The sequence below is a fragment of the Petromyzon marinus genome, chromosome 9 (assembly GCF_048934315.1).
Source record: "Petromyzon marinus isolate PM22_M1 ecotype Great Lakes invasive population chromosome 9, UKy_Petmar_22M1.pri1.0, whole genome shotgun sequence".
Lineage (NCBI taxonomy): Eukaryota > Metazoa > Chordata > Hyperoartia > Petromyzontiformes > Petromyzontidae > Petromyzon > Petromyzon marinus.
Window position 1 is genome coordinate 15370874 of NC_133675.1, and position 16043 is coordinate 15386916.

A 16043-nucleotide genomic window follows, 5' to 3' on the forward strand; every position below is an offset into this window, starting at 1 on the left:
TTTTGCATCTGCACACACAAGGTATAACTTGTTCATCTTTATTATAAAATGTTACAAACTAAATGTGCCTGTACATAATTGCTAATTTGCTTTAAAACATGCATAAAAGCTGATCAGACTGCCCAACAAAGCACATTGTCACTTTGTGGTGATAACCTGGCCATACAGGCAAGTACGCTGCTGCATTCTGATGTAGACGAAAGGTTTTCAGGAAACACTTAATTCACGTACAGACAGGGAGGATGGCTCATTCTGGACGGTTCATCTCACAACTTGTCTACAAATTAAATAACGAGCCGTCTTGTAAACCTCTTGAACTTCAAAACGATCTCAAACAACACAAACCGAGTCCTCTATTCGTCCGTCAGTTTCAGCTCACCGTTCAAGAGCTATTGTCGCGCGTAAACTCATGTAAACAGATGGACGCAGATGTCATGTGCAAAACCGCCTTTGCTCCTGGCTGGCAGAAATACATGCAGTTTCTGCGTACCACAAATTTTTTCTTGATTTATCAACACCGCCCAACCTCGCTTACTAAGTGACAAGATTACATCCTTGCCGAATGCTTTAGACGGTCAATACTTAACTTAGGTGTTTTGCACTGCATATGTTAGTTCTCTAACTTGTTCGCAAGAGACAGGTGACTAAGAACTGTGATGGCAGGGGGGGGGGGGTGTGCCCCGCACTACGCACACCCAGCCACCATACATAGATCGTTAACGACGGTATATGATCAGTATGTTTATGAAGAGGCATTGTACTGGTTTTAGCTGTCGTTAGAGTTCTCAACTCAATCAGAAGGTTGAGGGTTAAAATTCTAACTGTGATTTCACTCGGCACATTTCATCCAGGGCTATAAAACATTAATGTTGTGGGAATTTTAACAGTGACCTGTGGGAAGTTAACAGTTTTCTATCGATAAACCGACCACATCACTGGAATTTAGAATTTCCACCATGGACTTAGAGCCGCCAACAAGACCACCCAACACTCATTTTAGCAGGAAGATGCTGATTTTATATAAAAAAAATTAGTCTTGATTTGACCCTTGACTGGGATTTCAACTCTTCTGTTTGATGGTGAATTACTCTGACAACAGCACTATCTGTGCAGATATATGTATAAAATACAGTCTTCCAAGAGAACACATCCTCGAGTTAAAACTGAAATGCATCACTCGTAATGAAGCGTAACAGTTGATTACAGTAAGTGCCTGTCTGCACCGGCATCTCAAACACTTAGTGCATTTGATATATATATTTTTTTTTTAAACCTTCGCTTTTGCTGCAGAATTTTAACAATTCATCAGGAGTCCCGTAAGTTTGCAATTCTCAGACCCAGGCCAAGGTGAGTTTTGCCAGAAGCACTGAGCTTTGCTGGAGTGTTGGTAAATGGTTATGGTGGGTATGACCAGTGTGCGTAGTAAATCCAAGGCACACCAGCACCGTGCCTCCGTTAGCCGTTCTCAGAATCTTCTCTCTGCAGCCAGTTGTTGAGGGAACCCTGCGGGGGGGGGGGCGGGGGGCAGACTTTATATTACTAAGAGTTTTAAATTACTTGGTTGAGAAAAGAATCCGTGTAAGTGTTGAATTGTGTTTGTTGATGATGTGTTACAACATAATGCCCCGTGTTGCTTCAGAGTATGCGTGATTTAAACACTTCCATTGCACAGTGGCTGGTACGATTTGTGTTTTGACCATATTTTTTACCATAATGTGCACACCTTTATGACCTTCATGTAACAGATACCTCACAAATTCAAACTATAGTATATCATATTTATACACTTATACTAGCAGCACACATCCTTTTAATCCGAGCGACCATCCCTCCCCTCAGTCTGTGGAGTGATCTTGCAAATAACAGTAATTTAACAAGTCCGCATCTGCTGATAAGACCCAGAATGTCAAGACTGGGCCAGAGTTTGCTTGCTTAAACATATTATTCTGGATAATATTGGTTTGGACTTACATTATTTTTTCGTATCTATAGGTGGAGACGCAGAACAAAGTTCTCGTATACCTTTAAACCCTAAGTCTGGTCAGTTGCCAGATGTGCGCACCCTCTGACTCTCGCTAATTGACTTGTGTGCCTATCCACAAAGGCACTCGAGGCTGGCCGGGTGCCCAGGGCACATACCCACCTGCGTGAGTGGCGCCTCTCGCCGCAGCGCGGCGTAGAAACGCAGCACGTCCGGGTCGGCCCGCACCACGCAGGGGTCAAAGTCCACGACCCTCAAGCCCTGGAGCGAGCGGGCGCGCGACAGCGCCACGTACGCCTGACCGCACTCGAACACGCGACCCAGGCACACCTCCACACAGTCCAGAGACATGCCCTGAGGACAAGATCCACCACACCTTGTAAACAACAGGGAAAAGTGCTGTCGGAGAACATTCTAATGCCGGCACAAGGGCACAAGTGGGAGGTGTGCCCAGCACCACTCAATCTTGGCCACCATTGTTCCTGAGATGTAAATGGCCATGTTTTATGGGTGTGTTTATGTATAAGTGCCTCTTTGTGTGCGTTTCGTAGATCTCAACATGTTTCTGTCTTTGTGCATGGCTGTATGTCACTGTATCTGCGTGTTTCTCTGCATGTCTCCATGTACATGTTTGTGCGTCTGTCTGCATCTGGCTCTGTATCTGCATGTCCGTGTCTGTATCTCCGTGCGTGTCTGCTTGTCTGCTCGCCTGGCTCTTGTGAATAGAGATGGCCCAGGCCAGGCGCAGAGGCAGCTGTTTGCGGGTGATCACGTTTCCTCCCCCGGCACGCACCACCCAGCGCTCCACTTGCACCGCCTGCACCACGCCACATGCGAACCGCACAAGTGGCAGGCCTGCACGCCACAAAATACCCCACATACAAACAGGCCCACAACACACAACAACCGCCATTCGCCACTAAGTGGCGGTGACGTCACCACGGCGCTTGTGCCAGGCTATGTGCACTTAAAGTGCACACACACATATACACGTACGTACACAAACTCGCACGTACAGATACACAACAGTGGGAAAGGAATAGAACAACGGGATAAAGGGTCACAAGAGAGGAGGATGGGGAAAACAATGCTACAGAAGGGCTTCAACGATGAACAGAGCAGCGTCTATTTTTACAGGGGGCGGGGAGAGGAATTCAGAGTGGGGGTGGCTACACAAGTCACGTGAATGAAAGCTTGAGCTAATTTAGATATGTAGATGTATGTTTAACATCTTTCACACCCCACGTAGTCAGCTGTGCTAATCGAAGGTGCGGGATGTGCATGAATGCATGAGCATGCGACTGTATGGGTGCGCGCACCGAATTTCTCGGTGCTGAAGTCTGTGACAACCCCACGTGCGCCGTTCACCAGACCCCTCTGCACATCCAGGTTCTTTGTCAGCATCACCTGCGGGTGCAGTGGCACTCGCGTCACACGTGGACACGCCCACAACTAAACACGACCTCGCGATGTCGAGGCGGCACACTCTCGCACAACAACCCAATCGCAGGCATACGAGCGTATCCACCTTACAGTAATAGGTTTTGCCCTTTTAACTGGCACAATAAAAACTGACACCTTTATTCAAGGCATCATGTTTGCAATAACCACAACACAAGCAGTTCAAAATGCAAACAAAAGAGACAACTCTGATAATAATATGCACTGTCCTTGAATTTGATTGGTCCACACCCAAGCCAGCTTTTCTTAGAGCCTAGTCTCCACTGGTGTTGGACCAGAAGACGCCAAAAGGCGTGCCAGTTAAAAGGGTAAAACCTATTACTATATCTTGTTACTGGCAAAGGAGGTCTCATAATGTAAACGTATCCACCTTCACACAATGTTACACAACTGTATGTACAATGACACGCACACTATCATAAACGAGCAACCACAGTAGCACAGCGTCGGTGCACCTCAGTGTCTCTTTACAATGCAGGCCCTCACCTGTGCACCCCTGCGCAGCTGCAGGGAGGCTTCAACAGGACACATGGCATCCAGGGCTTTTGCCTGACTGGGGTCGCTGTCCAGTGCATCAAACATGTGCGTCTCACCTGAGACAAACAGAACCACGTGGCAACAATCACCGCCAATCACCTCTGACGCAATCAGGAATTTGTGCCTCCGCCACTGATGAAAGTGAACACAAACCCAGGGGTCTGTGGTATAGTGCTCCAACTACTGTGCCGCTGCTCCCCACCCCACACAAAGACAAAGCTCACCCGTGTAGCCTTTGATAGACTGATGGGGCAGGTGCTGCTAGCGAGCACCTATTAAGGCCGGCATGGCACACAAGATGGTGGCTAGGCCAGTTTCACACCCGGCCACCTTGTCTGTCTCGCCAGTGCTGATGTTTACACTGCACCAGGTACTCATTTTAGGTTGAGTTGACCTTGGGAAAAGACCCAGGACAAGTTTAAAAATAATCCACTGATGTTAGACCTGGCTGGGAATTAAACTCAGCTGGACAGGTTCGTCACGCAGTGTGCTAACCACTCCGCCACCGCTCCAGCCAACCTAGGCCATTGGGTTTGTGGCTCAGTGCATGGATCAGTGCACCGCGGCTCCGTACCCCCCCCCCCCCAACTCGTACCCTCGCAAAAACATTCACAATCGTACCGGGCAACTTGGCCAGCTGACAAGTATTGATGAGCTGCACATCGTCGCGATGAGTGCACAACCTCGTCGCCAGGATCCCGTCCTTCTCGATCGCGTTGTCCTTCGTGGCAACGAGGCACCGCGTGACCTCGTCTGTGCACCTGAACGACCACACGCGTGTACGGGGCGCTGCACGTGCGTGTAGCGGTGCGTAGTGGTGCGGTGAGCAGTGGAGTGGCGTTGCTGCGCTTGCCACGCTGTGCGAGACCCACCTGCCGGTCCGCACCATCTGCAGCACCCGAATGAAGGCCTGGTCCTTTTGACGATGCACTTGGGTCAGCTCCATCGCCAGGTGCACGCACCGCCGCCAGCTTTTGGCCTGCACGTATGCAAGCACGAACGGACCTACAGTGTTTGGTATTGCATTCACTACACGAGTTGTTTAATAAATGTTAATGATGGAATACAAGTCTTGCAGGAATCGCCAGCTCTAAATAAATATTCAAAATGTTCCACCAATGTCATGAAAGTGAGAAATGTCCTTTGATGTAGGATTGCATCGCATTGTATCTGCGAACGGCCGCTGTGAGACTTAGTTACCGGCTGCCACTTGGTGATTTATGGTCAGGAATAAAACCGATAATGTATGTTGAACTTCTTTCGCACCGTACATCACCAACTGCTAATCGGAGGTCTGGGAACTGGTGTGCTAACTACTACACCACCACTTCCCACACACACAGAGGTATTTGCACACGTACATGTGCACACTGGTACGTGCGTGCACACACCTGGAAACTGAAGGTGCGCTTGACAGTGCGGTCTCGTGATACAGGCGGCAACTGCAGGAAGTCTCCGCTCAGCACCAGCTGTATCCCTCCAAATGGCTCGTCACGACCTCGCACCGTCCTGACACCGCCACACGCACCACACACAGTGTGTCATGCAGAGAGCATTACACACCGCACGTACATCTTGTTACACACCACAAACACCATGCATTCATATCACACCATGCTTCCATCACACACCATGTATATATGCACTGTGCACACAGCACACACCATGCTTACATCACACACACCATGTACACATCAAACCATGTGTACACCACACACAGACACCATTTAAACACCATACATTAACCATGTACACCACAAACATTGCACACCACCATGTATTATACATCATGTACACATTACACACCATATAAACACTACACACAACGTGGACTATGTATACATCATTTACACAATGCATTCGCCATGCATATAATCTGCATGTATAGCACAACAATAGAGAACACCTGAATAGGCACATAGACTGTCCAAGTGCAGTTAAGCAAGCACCTATTAACGCGAAAATATAGTGTGGACTGCACCATGCCTATCCGCTCCGGTGTGTGAACATCAGCACTGGGGAAGCATCAACTCGTTTAAGGTTGGATCAGCTTAAGGGTGGCCCAGAATCGGTTCAGATAACACTCGCCACTGATGTTATCCACGGCCAGGAATCGAACTCGGGTCACCGAGTGCACAACACCACTGCTCCCCGTGCAAACACACACGCGCTCAGCTGCCCCTTCGTGGTTCACCCCTTCGCGCACCGGCGACTGTGCCCGCGCGTGCGCCTCACGTAAGCGCGTCCCATTCGAGTCGCGCGCACACGCCCTACCGCGCCACTGCCTCCATCTTGTCGAAAAAGTCTGCGGACACCATGGACACCTCGTCGATGATGAGGGTGTGGCACGATCGCCAGCGCTGCAGCACGCCCGGTCGCCTGGCCATGGTCACGCACTGCTCCAGTGGCCCCATTCCCGAGCCCATGCCTAGGCAGACAGATACATAATTTCCACGGTACAACCGAGAACCGCCTGCCTGGCACAGCTCAGGAGGTGCCAGGTTGTTTTTTCCGCTGCAGAAGCCGAGCCGCTGACATCATCACACACAATTAGTCGTGACACGAGTAGATGACCCTGTCCTGATAGTGGACTGACTTGTGTCACAATGAATGCGTAATTAGCCCCGCCCCTGGCTCTGCTTGGCCCCGAGCCAGATTGAGATATCTTGCGAGGACACTGTATCTGATATGAAACTACCGGTTCTGGCTCGTTATGACTCGGTTATGGCTTACAGCCAGTAGGGTAGAAAAAAGATGAGATGGCGTGCTGAAATCAGCTCGTGTGCAGTTGCTTTGTGGATTATTCCATCGTAGGATCGTGCCGTCAATACCAATATGCACTCACACGGTCAATGGCTCTCACCGGCAAAGGCGTGCAATGTCATGCCTCCGATGTGACAGGCAGCCACACCAGTGCTCGCGGTGGCGATGGTACTGAGAGGCGGCAGGGTCCCCATGATCCGACGCAGTAGAAACGACTTTCCAGTGCCTGACACATGCACATAGACACGCGATTAAACACGCGACTCGCACAACCTGTGGAAGGCTCAAGATCGCTCCTTCCCCTTTGTTCCTACATTGTAGACACCATTGCCTCGCTGTACTCCTTGGTATCAAACCACTCCAATGCCCTTCTAAATAACTTGTCCTCCACCTTAATGCTCCAGCAGCCTTCTGTGCCACATGCTATCAATAAGTATCAAGAGTAATGCACATGCATTGCTGGGTTTAAAACTGGGGAGCCTCACATGACCAAACCAGGTTCTCAAGTCTAGCGAATGCCTGGTTTCACCACAAATTATTATATGGGAAAAATATAAGTATTGAATGTGTCACTGAATCAGGGCTAGCTGAATTATTAGGAATAATATATAGCTCTTATAAGTAATTGTACTTACATGAAAAATAACACGATGAAAATGTCACAACGTAAAATTTATTTTGCTATGGCCTGGCAAAAAGTGGTTTGCATGATGCACGATCAGCACCTCCGATTAACACGGTTGGCTACGTACAGTGTTTTCGAATTTCAACATACATGCAGTGCAGCACCCAGTGGCTTGGCATTGTGAAACAGCGTGGCATTCCTTGGTTGTGGAATGGTGTTGGATCGTGCCACACAATGAAGACCAACCACACACTTCATATCTTTGTGTATACATGCAGTATTAGTGCGGCGTGGTTACCGGCGCTCCCCGTGAAGAAGATGTTCTTCCTGGCCATAACGGCTTCCAGCACGGCCCTCTGCTCTTGCGAGAGGCTCACCGAACCACCACGTCCTACGCGTGCAACCCTGAGGAGGTCTGGCAGGTTATCCGACGCTCCCGCGATGCTGCAGTCTCTCAGAGGTTTCTTGGGGGTCTGGAAATAAAATGAAAACAAGACATCGTTCCATCGCACAAGGTGCACACCGATAATGTGCACTTCTGTGAGCGATCTTGACATTCATTTTTACACACCTGCATTTTCTGGGAGCTTGCCATTTATCCAACCTTAGCTCTGGACACCAGTATTACACCCGTACATTGTTCACATCCAAGGTCAAAGAAAATGCGCTATCTCCCATATTTTTTTTAAAGCCCATGACCCTGTGCTTGACCCACTGTAAACACATGCGATGAACGAATGTAACAGTGATCATGTTCTTTTACACATCCCATCATATGGACCTGGAATTGATGCATTTATGCATTGAGAGCTGTTAATTGTAATCGATTTAGTTGTGGGTAACTTCATACGTATCCACGAGGCAATCCTGTGCCCAGCTATAAATCAGAAGGTTCGAAGTTCAAGCCATAGTTGGACAATGACTCGGACCACCATTCCTCTGTGGTCAATTCACTCATTCCTGAAGTTAATTTTAATTGGTTATTATAATCACTATATCAACTATTTATAAATCAATTGAAAACTGTAAGTCATGTTTTTCCCCCTCTGTTTGCAAGGCACTACACTGTAAATTGCAGCTATAATTATTGAATAACTCATGCTCTCTGGTCTGAAGAATGGTCATGATTTTGAAATATTGCCTCATTACAATATATATTTCTGTTCATATCTCTTTGTACTGTTTGCCTTTTGGTATTCTCTGGTCTAACATACTAAGACAAGGCCATAAAGAAGGCTTATTAGTTTAAATTTATGTTGTTTGCATGTTTTACCACAAGCATGTGTGGTTAATGCAGACTTAATGTCTTTGCAATGGGTATCTATTTAGTGTTTGAACATCTTAACACACTCCTGTATTATTTCCAGAAAGGGTAAAGTCTTTCATTATTATTTCTGTTATAATGTAGTGATGTAAATGGAGTCACTATGGTGTTAACACCAGCTACTGTCACAAGAGTGGAGCTGTGTGTCTTAGGCCTCTCTCGGGCACCAGAGTGGGTATGCCATGGAAGCGGGCCCTAGGGGGCATAGTTCTGGTGAATGAGAGAGAGGTCGAGCGAGGACATGACAGTCTGGGTGACCCCGAGAGGGCACGTGACCAGACGAGGTGGCAAGGGGGGCCCAAAAGGACGGGCGAGGGACACGTGATGTAGGGGCCAGAGTCTTCGGGAAGGATCTGGAAAGGGCCGTGGCCAAGGGCGGAGCCCGGCCACACCGCGGGCCCATAAAGGCCGAGTCCCGAGCCCCGATCCGGGAAGTTCTCTGGAATCAACCCTCGGCGCTACGTCTCTCCGATCTCCGGTCTCCGCTCGGCATCGTGTGTCAGTCAGGATATTACTGACTGACCTGGTTATGTAGTTACCCTGTTTGGATCTAGTTAGCATGTGTACGTTTATGTAGTTAGCCCTGTTGGGGCTGTGTAATAAACGTTTTGCCTCTAAGTCAAGTGTGCGCCTCCGTGAAGAACACTACAATAAGACAAAAGGGGATGGAAGCTTTTTGTTTACGTGCGCTTGTACACCACAGCTAGCGTTGTCGATTCATAAAAAAAAACAATCGTAACAATTCCTCTCCTCCTCCTTACCGACTCAACCTGCCCGTGGGGGCTGCGTGCCCTCTTGCTCGCCATCCCGGCAACTCCTCGCCCAACGTTCCCATCCGGACGGGTGGCCAGGGGCTGCCTCGCCCCAAGCGGGGCTCCTCCTCCGCCCCCCGAGCTGCCGCCGCCGCCCGCTTGCGCGAGCCGTGCTTTCTCGCGGGCCGCCTGCAGGTCGCGTGCCGACAGGGGGCTTACGGTGACGAAGGAGCGGGGTGCCTCTGACAGGAGTCGCTTGCGGTCGGCGCCAACGCTTGACACTCCACTGGGTGGATGCAGGAGAAGGGCACAGGAGTCCGTAGAGTTAGTGGCGGTATGGAGAGTTCAGGCATTGCGTGAATGCTTTCATTTTATTTATAAAGATATTTTAAGAAAATGAATGCAATGAAAAAATGCAATGGTAAAAAAAGGATGAATGCAATGGTAAAAATTATACATTTTAAATACACACAAAAAATATCGTTCACTTTTGAAGCGTACATTTTGTTTGTAAAAAAGAGCAATAATTTACCGTAGTTTTGTTTCATCTCATTGGGCACATGCAGACCCCATTCTAATTCTAATTTAGAAAAAAGAATTGATATTCTAAGATGATCGTTTATTAAATATGCATTTTTCTATGTGCAGATCATACCAACAGGCTCTAATCAGGTGTATTCATTCACTTCTTTATTGTTCGTGAGTACCATTAATAGTGTAGTGCACATGTTGCTTATCTAGTGGAACCAATTACCCCGTACACATTATGGAACCGCCTCGGAGTGCTGGGTATCGGCGTACCTCTCCGCCATGGTCTTGGCGGCAATCATGCGCAGGAACGCCTTGAGGCGGTCGGGGGGGCAGTTTGAGAGAAGCAGCTGCGTGCTGTGATGGGGCAGCCGCAGGCCGCCCTTGCCTTCGCGCGTGAAGCGCGAGTGCACCACAGCATCACGCAGCCAGAACCGCTCCGCGCTCCGACCAGGGCACAGTACCTGTGTGCCCACACACCAGAGTCCTTGATTGCAAGGCTCACGTGGCCACTGGTGGCCCCGGGTGGCCTTTAGTGCGGCCCCTGACGTGCAGCCCCCAACAATACTCAAATGTGAAAACACCCCATCGTGCTGTCAAATAAATGGTTTCAAATGTGTGGCAGCCCTCACACTGATGTCTTATCAGCGAAAGTGGCCCCCCTCTGAAAATTAGTGAAGAACAATGCCACACACAATACAGTGGGTGTCCTGTCTACAACGCTATCTCTAGTCAACCTATACTCAACGAAGTTAAAGTAAAAGATCACTGCGCATAAAAAGTGATACATCGGCCTATTGGCTTTCCAGACCAATATTATCTGGCGAAAATTGCTTAAGGAAGAAAATTCTGAACTGATTTCAACCTTTCGGGCTTCAATAGCAATCTGGCTTGTTAAAAAAAATATACTGCTGGGCTACCAGACATTTTTGTCAAAGAGCACACCATCGCATATATCCACGCTACACAACTCAATCCTTGCCAAAGGCTACCTGTCATGCAGCCTTCACGAGTGTGCGACGTATACACATGCACCTGTCCAGAGTTCAAAACGCTTCCGGAAGAAGGGTAACCAGATTATGCCGTATTCACGGAGCACCCCCCCCCCCCCACACAACCATTTGTTAACGTGGCTCTGGCCACCTCAGTACCACAACCCACATCACCTGCAGCTGCAGCTCTCGCACTTCACTCCTCCCCAGCATGAGGGTCGCGTCGCGCACTGCCTTGCGTCGGACCGACTGACCGGACTTGTCGAGCTGTTCGATGACCAAGGAGCAGCAGATCTGAGCCTCGGGCTCATCCATGCCTCCTTGAAGGACCTGGGCAGGGGAGATGGCGCAAGGAAGGTGGGGTGCACAGCAGTTGGAGCGGCACGTTCTCACGTCAAGTAGCTTTCAACTCTGTACCTGCTATCCGCACGTTGCAATACGTCACATAATGAACATACACTGAGCAGTAAGAGTACACTTTGTACGCATGAATTGTGTAACTTATATGACCATTTTGTGACAGCTTAATTAATATACACAGGACACAACTCATCAGACATGATCTATGCACTGCTGGATAAAGCCCCCTCCCCCGAAATCCACAAGCTCTCACACAAACCAGGCCTAAATAAAACACATTAGTAATAAATGAAAACAATTATTTACAAAAATGGAATGGCTGCACAGCTATTGCATAAAGAAAGAACAATCATGTTCAGGATTCGACAGAAGGCGTTAAGACTCGGAGCCATGCTTCTGCCATGGGTTATTCAAAGTGACATTCCCGAAAAAGGCATATGACAATGAATGGAGAAAATATGCTCAGTCTTAGATTTGCTTATGACGGTCAGTACAACAGATGGAATTTAACTACATGTAAACTCTGTGAAAAAAAAAACATAGTGAAGAAGACGGCATAGATGGGCTCATGATAATTGAGCAAAAACAAAGGTCACGTGCAGAGAGCTCGCTAACCAGTTGAAAATGTGTCACAGGGAAAATCATTGGAAAGCAAATAAGGATATGTAATGGAGTACCTAGGTCAGTTATTGAAGGCAGAAAGGGATGAAAATTCTTTAAAAAAATAGGCGGACGAGAGCAGGTTGGGGTACTTTTGTAAAGCTGGAAAATGAAAAGTAGCATACCAATGTACTTCAAAGAAGCAGATATTTTAAGCACGGTAAATTACTTGCAATGCCAATGGATCCGACGCATGGCCATTCACACATGACACTGAAAACCCTGGAAACCGCGCAAGGAATCGTGGACGTGCATGCTTGGGGTTACATTGAGAAACATCAACGTAGATTACAGAACGGGCCTACGGGGTTGTTTTTTCTTTAACAGACTTCTGTGCCCGTCGTTGTCGCTAGAACGCATGGGTTTACTACGGTCCAGAATGATAACGGGGCTGGCAAGCCAATGGATGCACGTGACACGTCAATGAGATTGTTGTCCAACGGGGAGATGGAGCACTGAAATCATCTCGATGGGCGAGGAGCCAGGTGGATTGTACATCGCAGGAGCGCTAGAGAATTGGGGAGTCCTCCGTCCAGCGGTGGACTGATCACGGCTGATTATGATCACACTTTGCAGGCGCAACGTGCGCGCCCAACGCCATACGAGATGCACGTGGACTGTCACAAAGCAAAAGATGTACGCCTGTATACAACATCACGATGCACGTTTATAACATTACTCTCAGTACGACACGTGTACACACGTGTGTATGTTGTGTCTGCCATGTATTATATATATACTCCACAGCATTGCGTGCGGTACACGCAGTCTAATATAGTGATGGAACTCACCTAGGGTACTCTCGTCACAGCGTGAAGCCGGCCTCCCCTCTTGCATGCGGCTCTCCCAGCTGCAAGCCACTTGGGAGATAGCACAGTGACTGAAATCAGGCTGCTGACAGGTAGCGTCATGCAGGTGGAGTGACTGGCTGGCTGGATGATTGGATATGAGGCAGGCAGGGTGGTGAGGTGGCTGGCTAGTAGACGGGATGACTTGTTAAAGAGACAAGCAATCACTGGGTAATCAGAGTGGTTGGGAAACAGGCAGGCTCGATGACTATCAGACAAAGAGGGTAACTATCAGTGAGATAGGGTGACTAGCAGACACACAGGCAGGGTGACTAGCAGACACACAGGCAGGGTGACTAGCCGACAGACGGGCAGGGTGACTAGCAGACAGACAGGGTGACTAGCAGACAGACAGGCAGGGTGACTAGCAGACAGCCAGGCAGGGTGAATAGCCGACAGACAGGGTGACTAGCCGACAGACAGGGTGACTAGCCGACAGACAGGCAGGGTGACTAGCTGACAGTCAGGCAGGGTGACAAGCCGACAGTCAGGGTGACTAGCCGACAGTCAGGGTGACTAGCCGACAGACAGGCAGGGTGACTAGCCGACAGACAGGCAGGGTGACTAGCCGACAGACAGTCAGGGTGACTAGCCGACAGACAGGCAGGGTGACTAGCCGACAGACAGTCAGGGTGACTAGCCGACAGTCAGGGTGACTAGCCGACAGACAGGCAGGGTGACTAGCCGACAGACAGGCAGGGTGACAAGCCGACACACAGACAGGGTGACAAGCCGACAGTCAGGGTGACTAGCCGACAGACAGGCAGGGTGACTAGCCGACAGACAGGCAGGGTGACTAGCCGACAGACAGGCAGGGTGACTAGCAGACACACAGACAGGGTGACAAGCCGACAGACAGGCAGGGTGACTAGCAGACACACAGACAGGGTGACTAGCCGACAGACAGTCAGGGTGACTAGCCGACAGACAGGCAGGGTGACTAGCAGACACACAGACAGGGTGACTAGCCGACAGTCAGGGTGACTAGCCGACAGACAGGCAGGGTGACTAGCCGACAGTCAGGGTGACTAGCCGACAGACAGGCAGGGTGACAAGCCGACAGTCAGGGTGACTAGCCGACAGACAGGCAGGGTGACAAGCCGACAGTCAGGGTGACTAGCCGACAGACAGGCAGGGTGACTAGCCGACAGACAGGCAGGGTGACTAGCCGACAGACAGGCAGGGTGACAAGCCGACAGTCAGGGTGACTAGCCGACAGACAGGCAGGGTGACTAGCCGACAGACAGGCAGGGTGACTAGCCGACAGACAGGGTGACTAGCAGACACACAGACAGGGTGACTAGCCGACAGACAGGGTGACTAGCCGACAGACAGGGTGACTAGCCGACAGACAGGCAGGGTGACTAGCCGACAGACAGGCAGGGTGACTAGCCGACAGACAGGGTGACTAGCAGACACACAGACAGGGTGACTAGCCGACAGACAGGGTGACTAGCCGACAGACAGGGTGACTAGCCGACAGACAGGCAGGGTGACTAGCCGACAGACAGGCAGGGTGACTAGCCGACAGACAGGGTGACTAGCAGACACACAGACAGGGTGACTAGCCGACAGACAGGGTGACTAGCCGACAGACAGGGTGACTAGCCGACAGACAGGCAGGGTGACTAGCCGACAGACAGGCAGGGTGACTAGCCGACAGACAGGCAGGGTGACTAGCCGACAGACATACACACACCGGTATGAACCTCAGCACCGGGCTGCTGCAGCTGCCACCAACAACGAGGGGACATTTAAACCAAAACTCCGCCCTTGCAGCTCGCTAGCCAATGGAAGAGCAGCGCGCTGCACGCCAAGCCAATCAGGCAGCTCGGCGTGCTGCTCTCTCAACCAATCAGATTAGCTTTTCCCGGACCGGCCAATCAGGGGGTAGCAAATTTGAAATCGCAACGGATTAAGTTGGGCGGGGTTTGGCCGCGCGCAATGCGGCGCGGCGATTGGGTGAGGGGGCCGCCACGTGATCGTGGCTCCGTCACGTGCGCGATATTAAATGCTGCCACGTCGTGACGATTATCGCGATAACGCGATGTTGTTCTCGCGACACGATATTGAATGTTACGACGTGACGCCTATCGCGATATCGCTTTAACTCACTACATGCACGCATTCATGTCACTGACGTTGTTCAACGATAGTTCGCTCAATATAAGGCTGCTGTTTTCAGCATGATGTGTAAAAAAACCCCATCAACGCATTCGTCAGTAAGATAAAATACACAATCATCAGAATACAAAGTCTGTGTACTGGAAGAATCCGATTGGCTAGACAGCTCTTTTTCACAGATGTCCGATCATACAGAATATAAATCGGCGGCATTTCGAGCAACGGACCGTCATGTGCTATGAAGAAGGGCCATTGTCCGAAACGTCGCTTATAATTACATAGCTGTCAACCCGTACGGTTTAGCCTGTATTCTTGTACAGGGAAATTGAGTTCTCAGGTCCATGTGGTGTACAGCCGTTTCAATACGGGCAACATTTTATTTGTCTATGGGGCCGTCCACAAATGACGTCACGCGACTTTGGACGATTTTTGCCCCCCCCCCTTCGTCACACGGCGTCACAAAAAGTCAGACCCCCCCTCAAATATGACGTCACAAAGCTTTGCCCCCCCCCCCCCAAATAAATAAATAACAACATTTTCAAATCGCTTTAATCTATTGTCATTGTAGTGCGTATTTAAGTATATTTAATTAAGTGGAACGTGTTGTCTATATTTATTTAAAGTTGCGCATTTTGATGTGACGTCACATTTCTCAGCCCCCCCTCGTCACAAATGTCTGCGTGACGTCATTTATGGACGGCTCCCTATGTGTCTGTGTTTCTCCTTTGTGATGGGACTTTGTAGGACGAACGTTGAGATTTATAAGGGGCACGGGGTGACCGATAAGGTCTGAACTGGTCTGTAGTAAGGTAGGGCACTGATAAGGGGTCGACAGGTTTGTACTTGAAGCCGCTGACGTCACATAATTCCCATGAAGTTTTACAAATAACAAAATCTATGGATTATACACGGGAAATTTTTATGTAGAACCTTAATTAATAATCTAATCTTTAGTGATTACAGATTTATAACCGTTGTCACGATACACGGATTGAAGTAAAAAATCCAATCAGCAAAGATGATCACGATAACGATATTTTGAAAAACTGACGATACAATTATCGCGGATCTGAAATGATATATCATAG

At 49.3% G+C, this 16043-nt stretch overlaps 1 protein-coding gene across 5 annotated transcripts; it reads right to left on the minus strand.

Annotated features, from left to right (window-relative positions):
- Positions 1–24: 24 nt before the first annotated feature.
- Positions 25–14690, minus strand: PIF1 (PIF1 5'-to-3' DNA helicase). Of its 5 annotated transcripts, none has more exons than XR_004402546.2 (16): positions 14531–14678; positions 12775–12843; positions 11138–11293; positions 10245–10435; positions 9453–9729; positions 7666–7840; positions 6843–6968; positions 6254–6407; positions 5371–5488; positions 4852–4958; positions 4601–4740; positions 3929–4035; positions 3301–3388; positions 2691–2798; positions 2144–2335; positions 25–1503 (listed from the first exon to the last, which is right to left on the minus strand). XR_004402546.2 is itself a non-coding variant. In XM_032950303.2 (16 exons), the coding sequence occupies exons 3-16, from the start codon at positions 11276–11278 to the stop codon at positions 1456–1458; spliced, it is 2010 nt and encodes a 669-aa protein (XP_032806194.1). In that variant the 5' UTR covers positions 11279–11293; positions 12775–12843; positions 14531–14671; the 3' UTR covers positions 25–1455. The 5 variants fall into 5 exon arrangements, 4 of the variants coding, with proteins under 4 accessions (XP_032806194.1, XP_075922057.1, XP_032806193.1 ...); XM_032950303.2 differs by having other exon boundaries at positions 2691–2836; positions 14531–14671; XM_076065942.1 differs by lacking the exons at positions 25–1503; positions 2144–2335 and having other exon boundaries at positions 2350–2836; positions 12775–12833; positions 14531–14690.
- Between the last annotated feature and the right edge of the window lie 1353 nt (positions 14691–16043).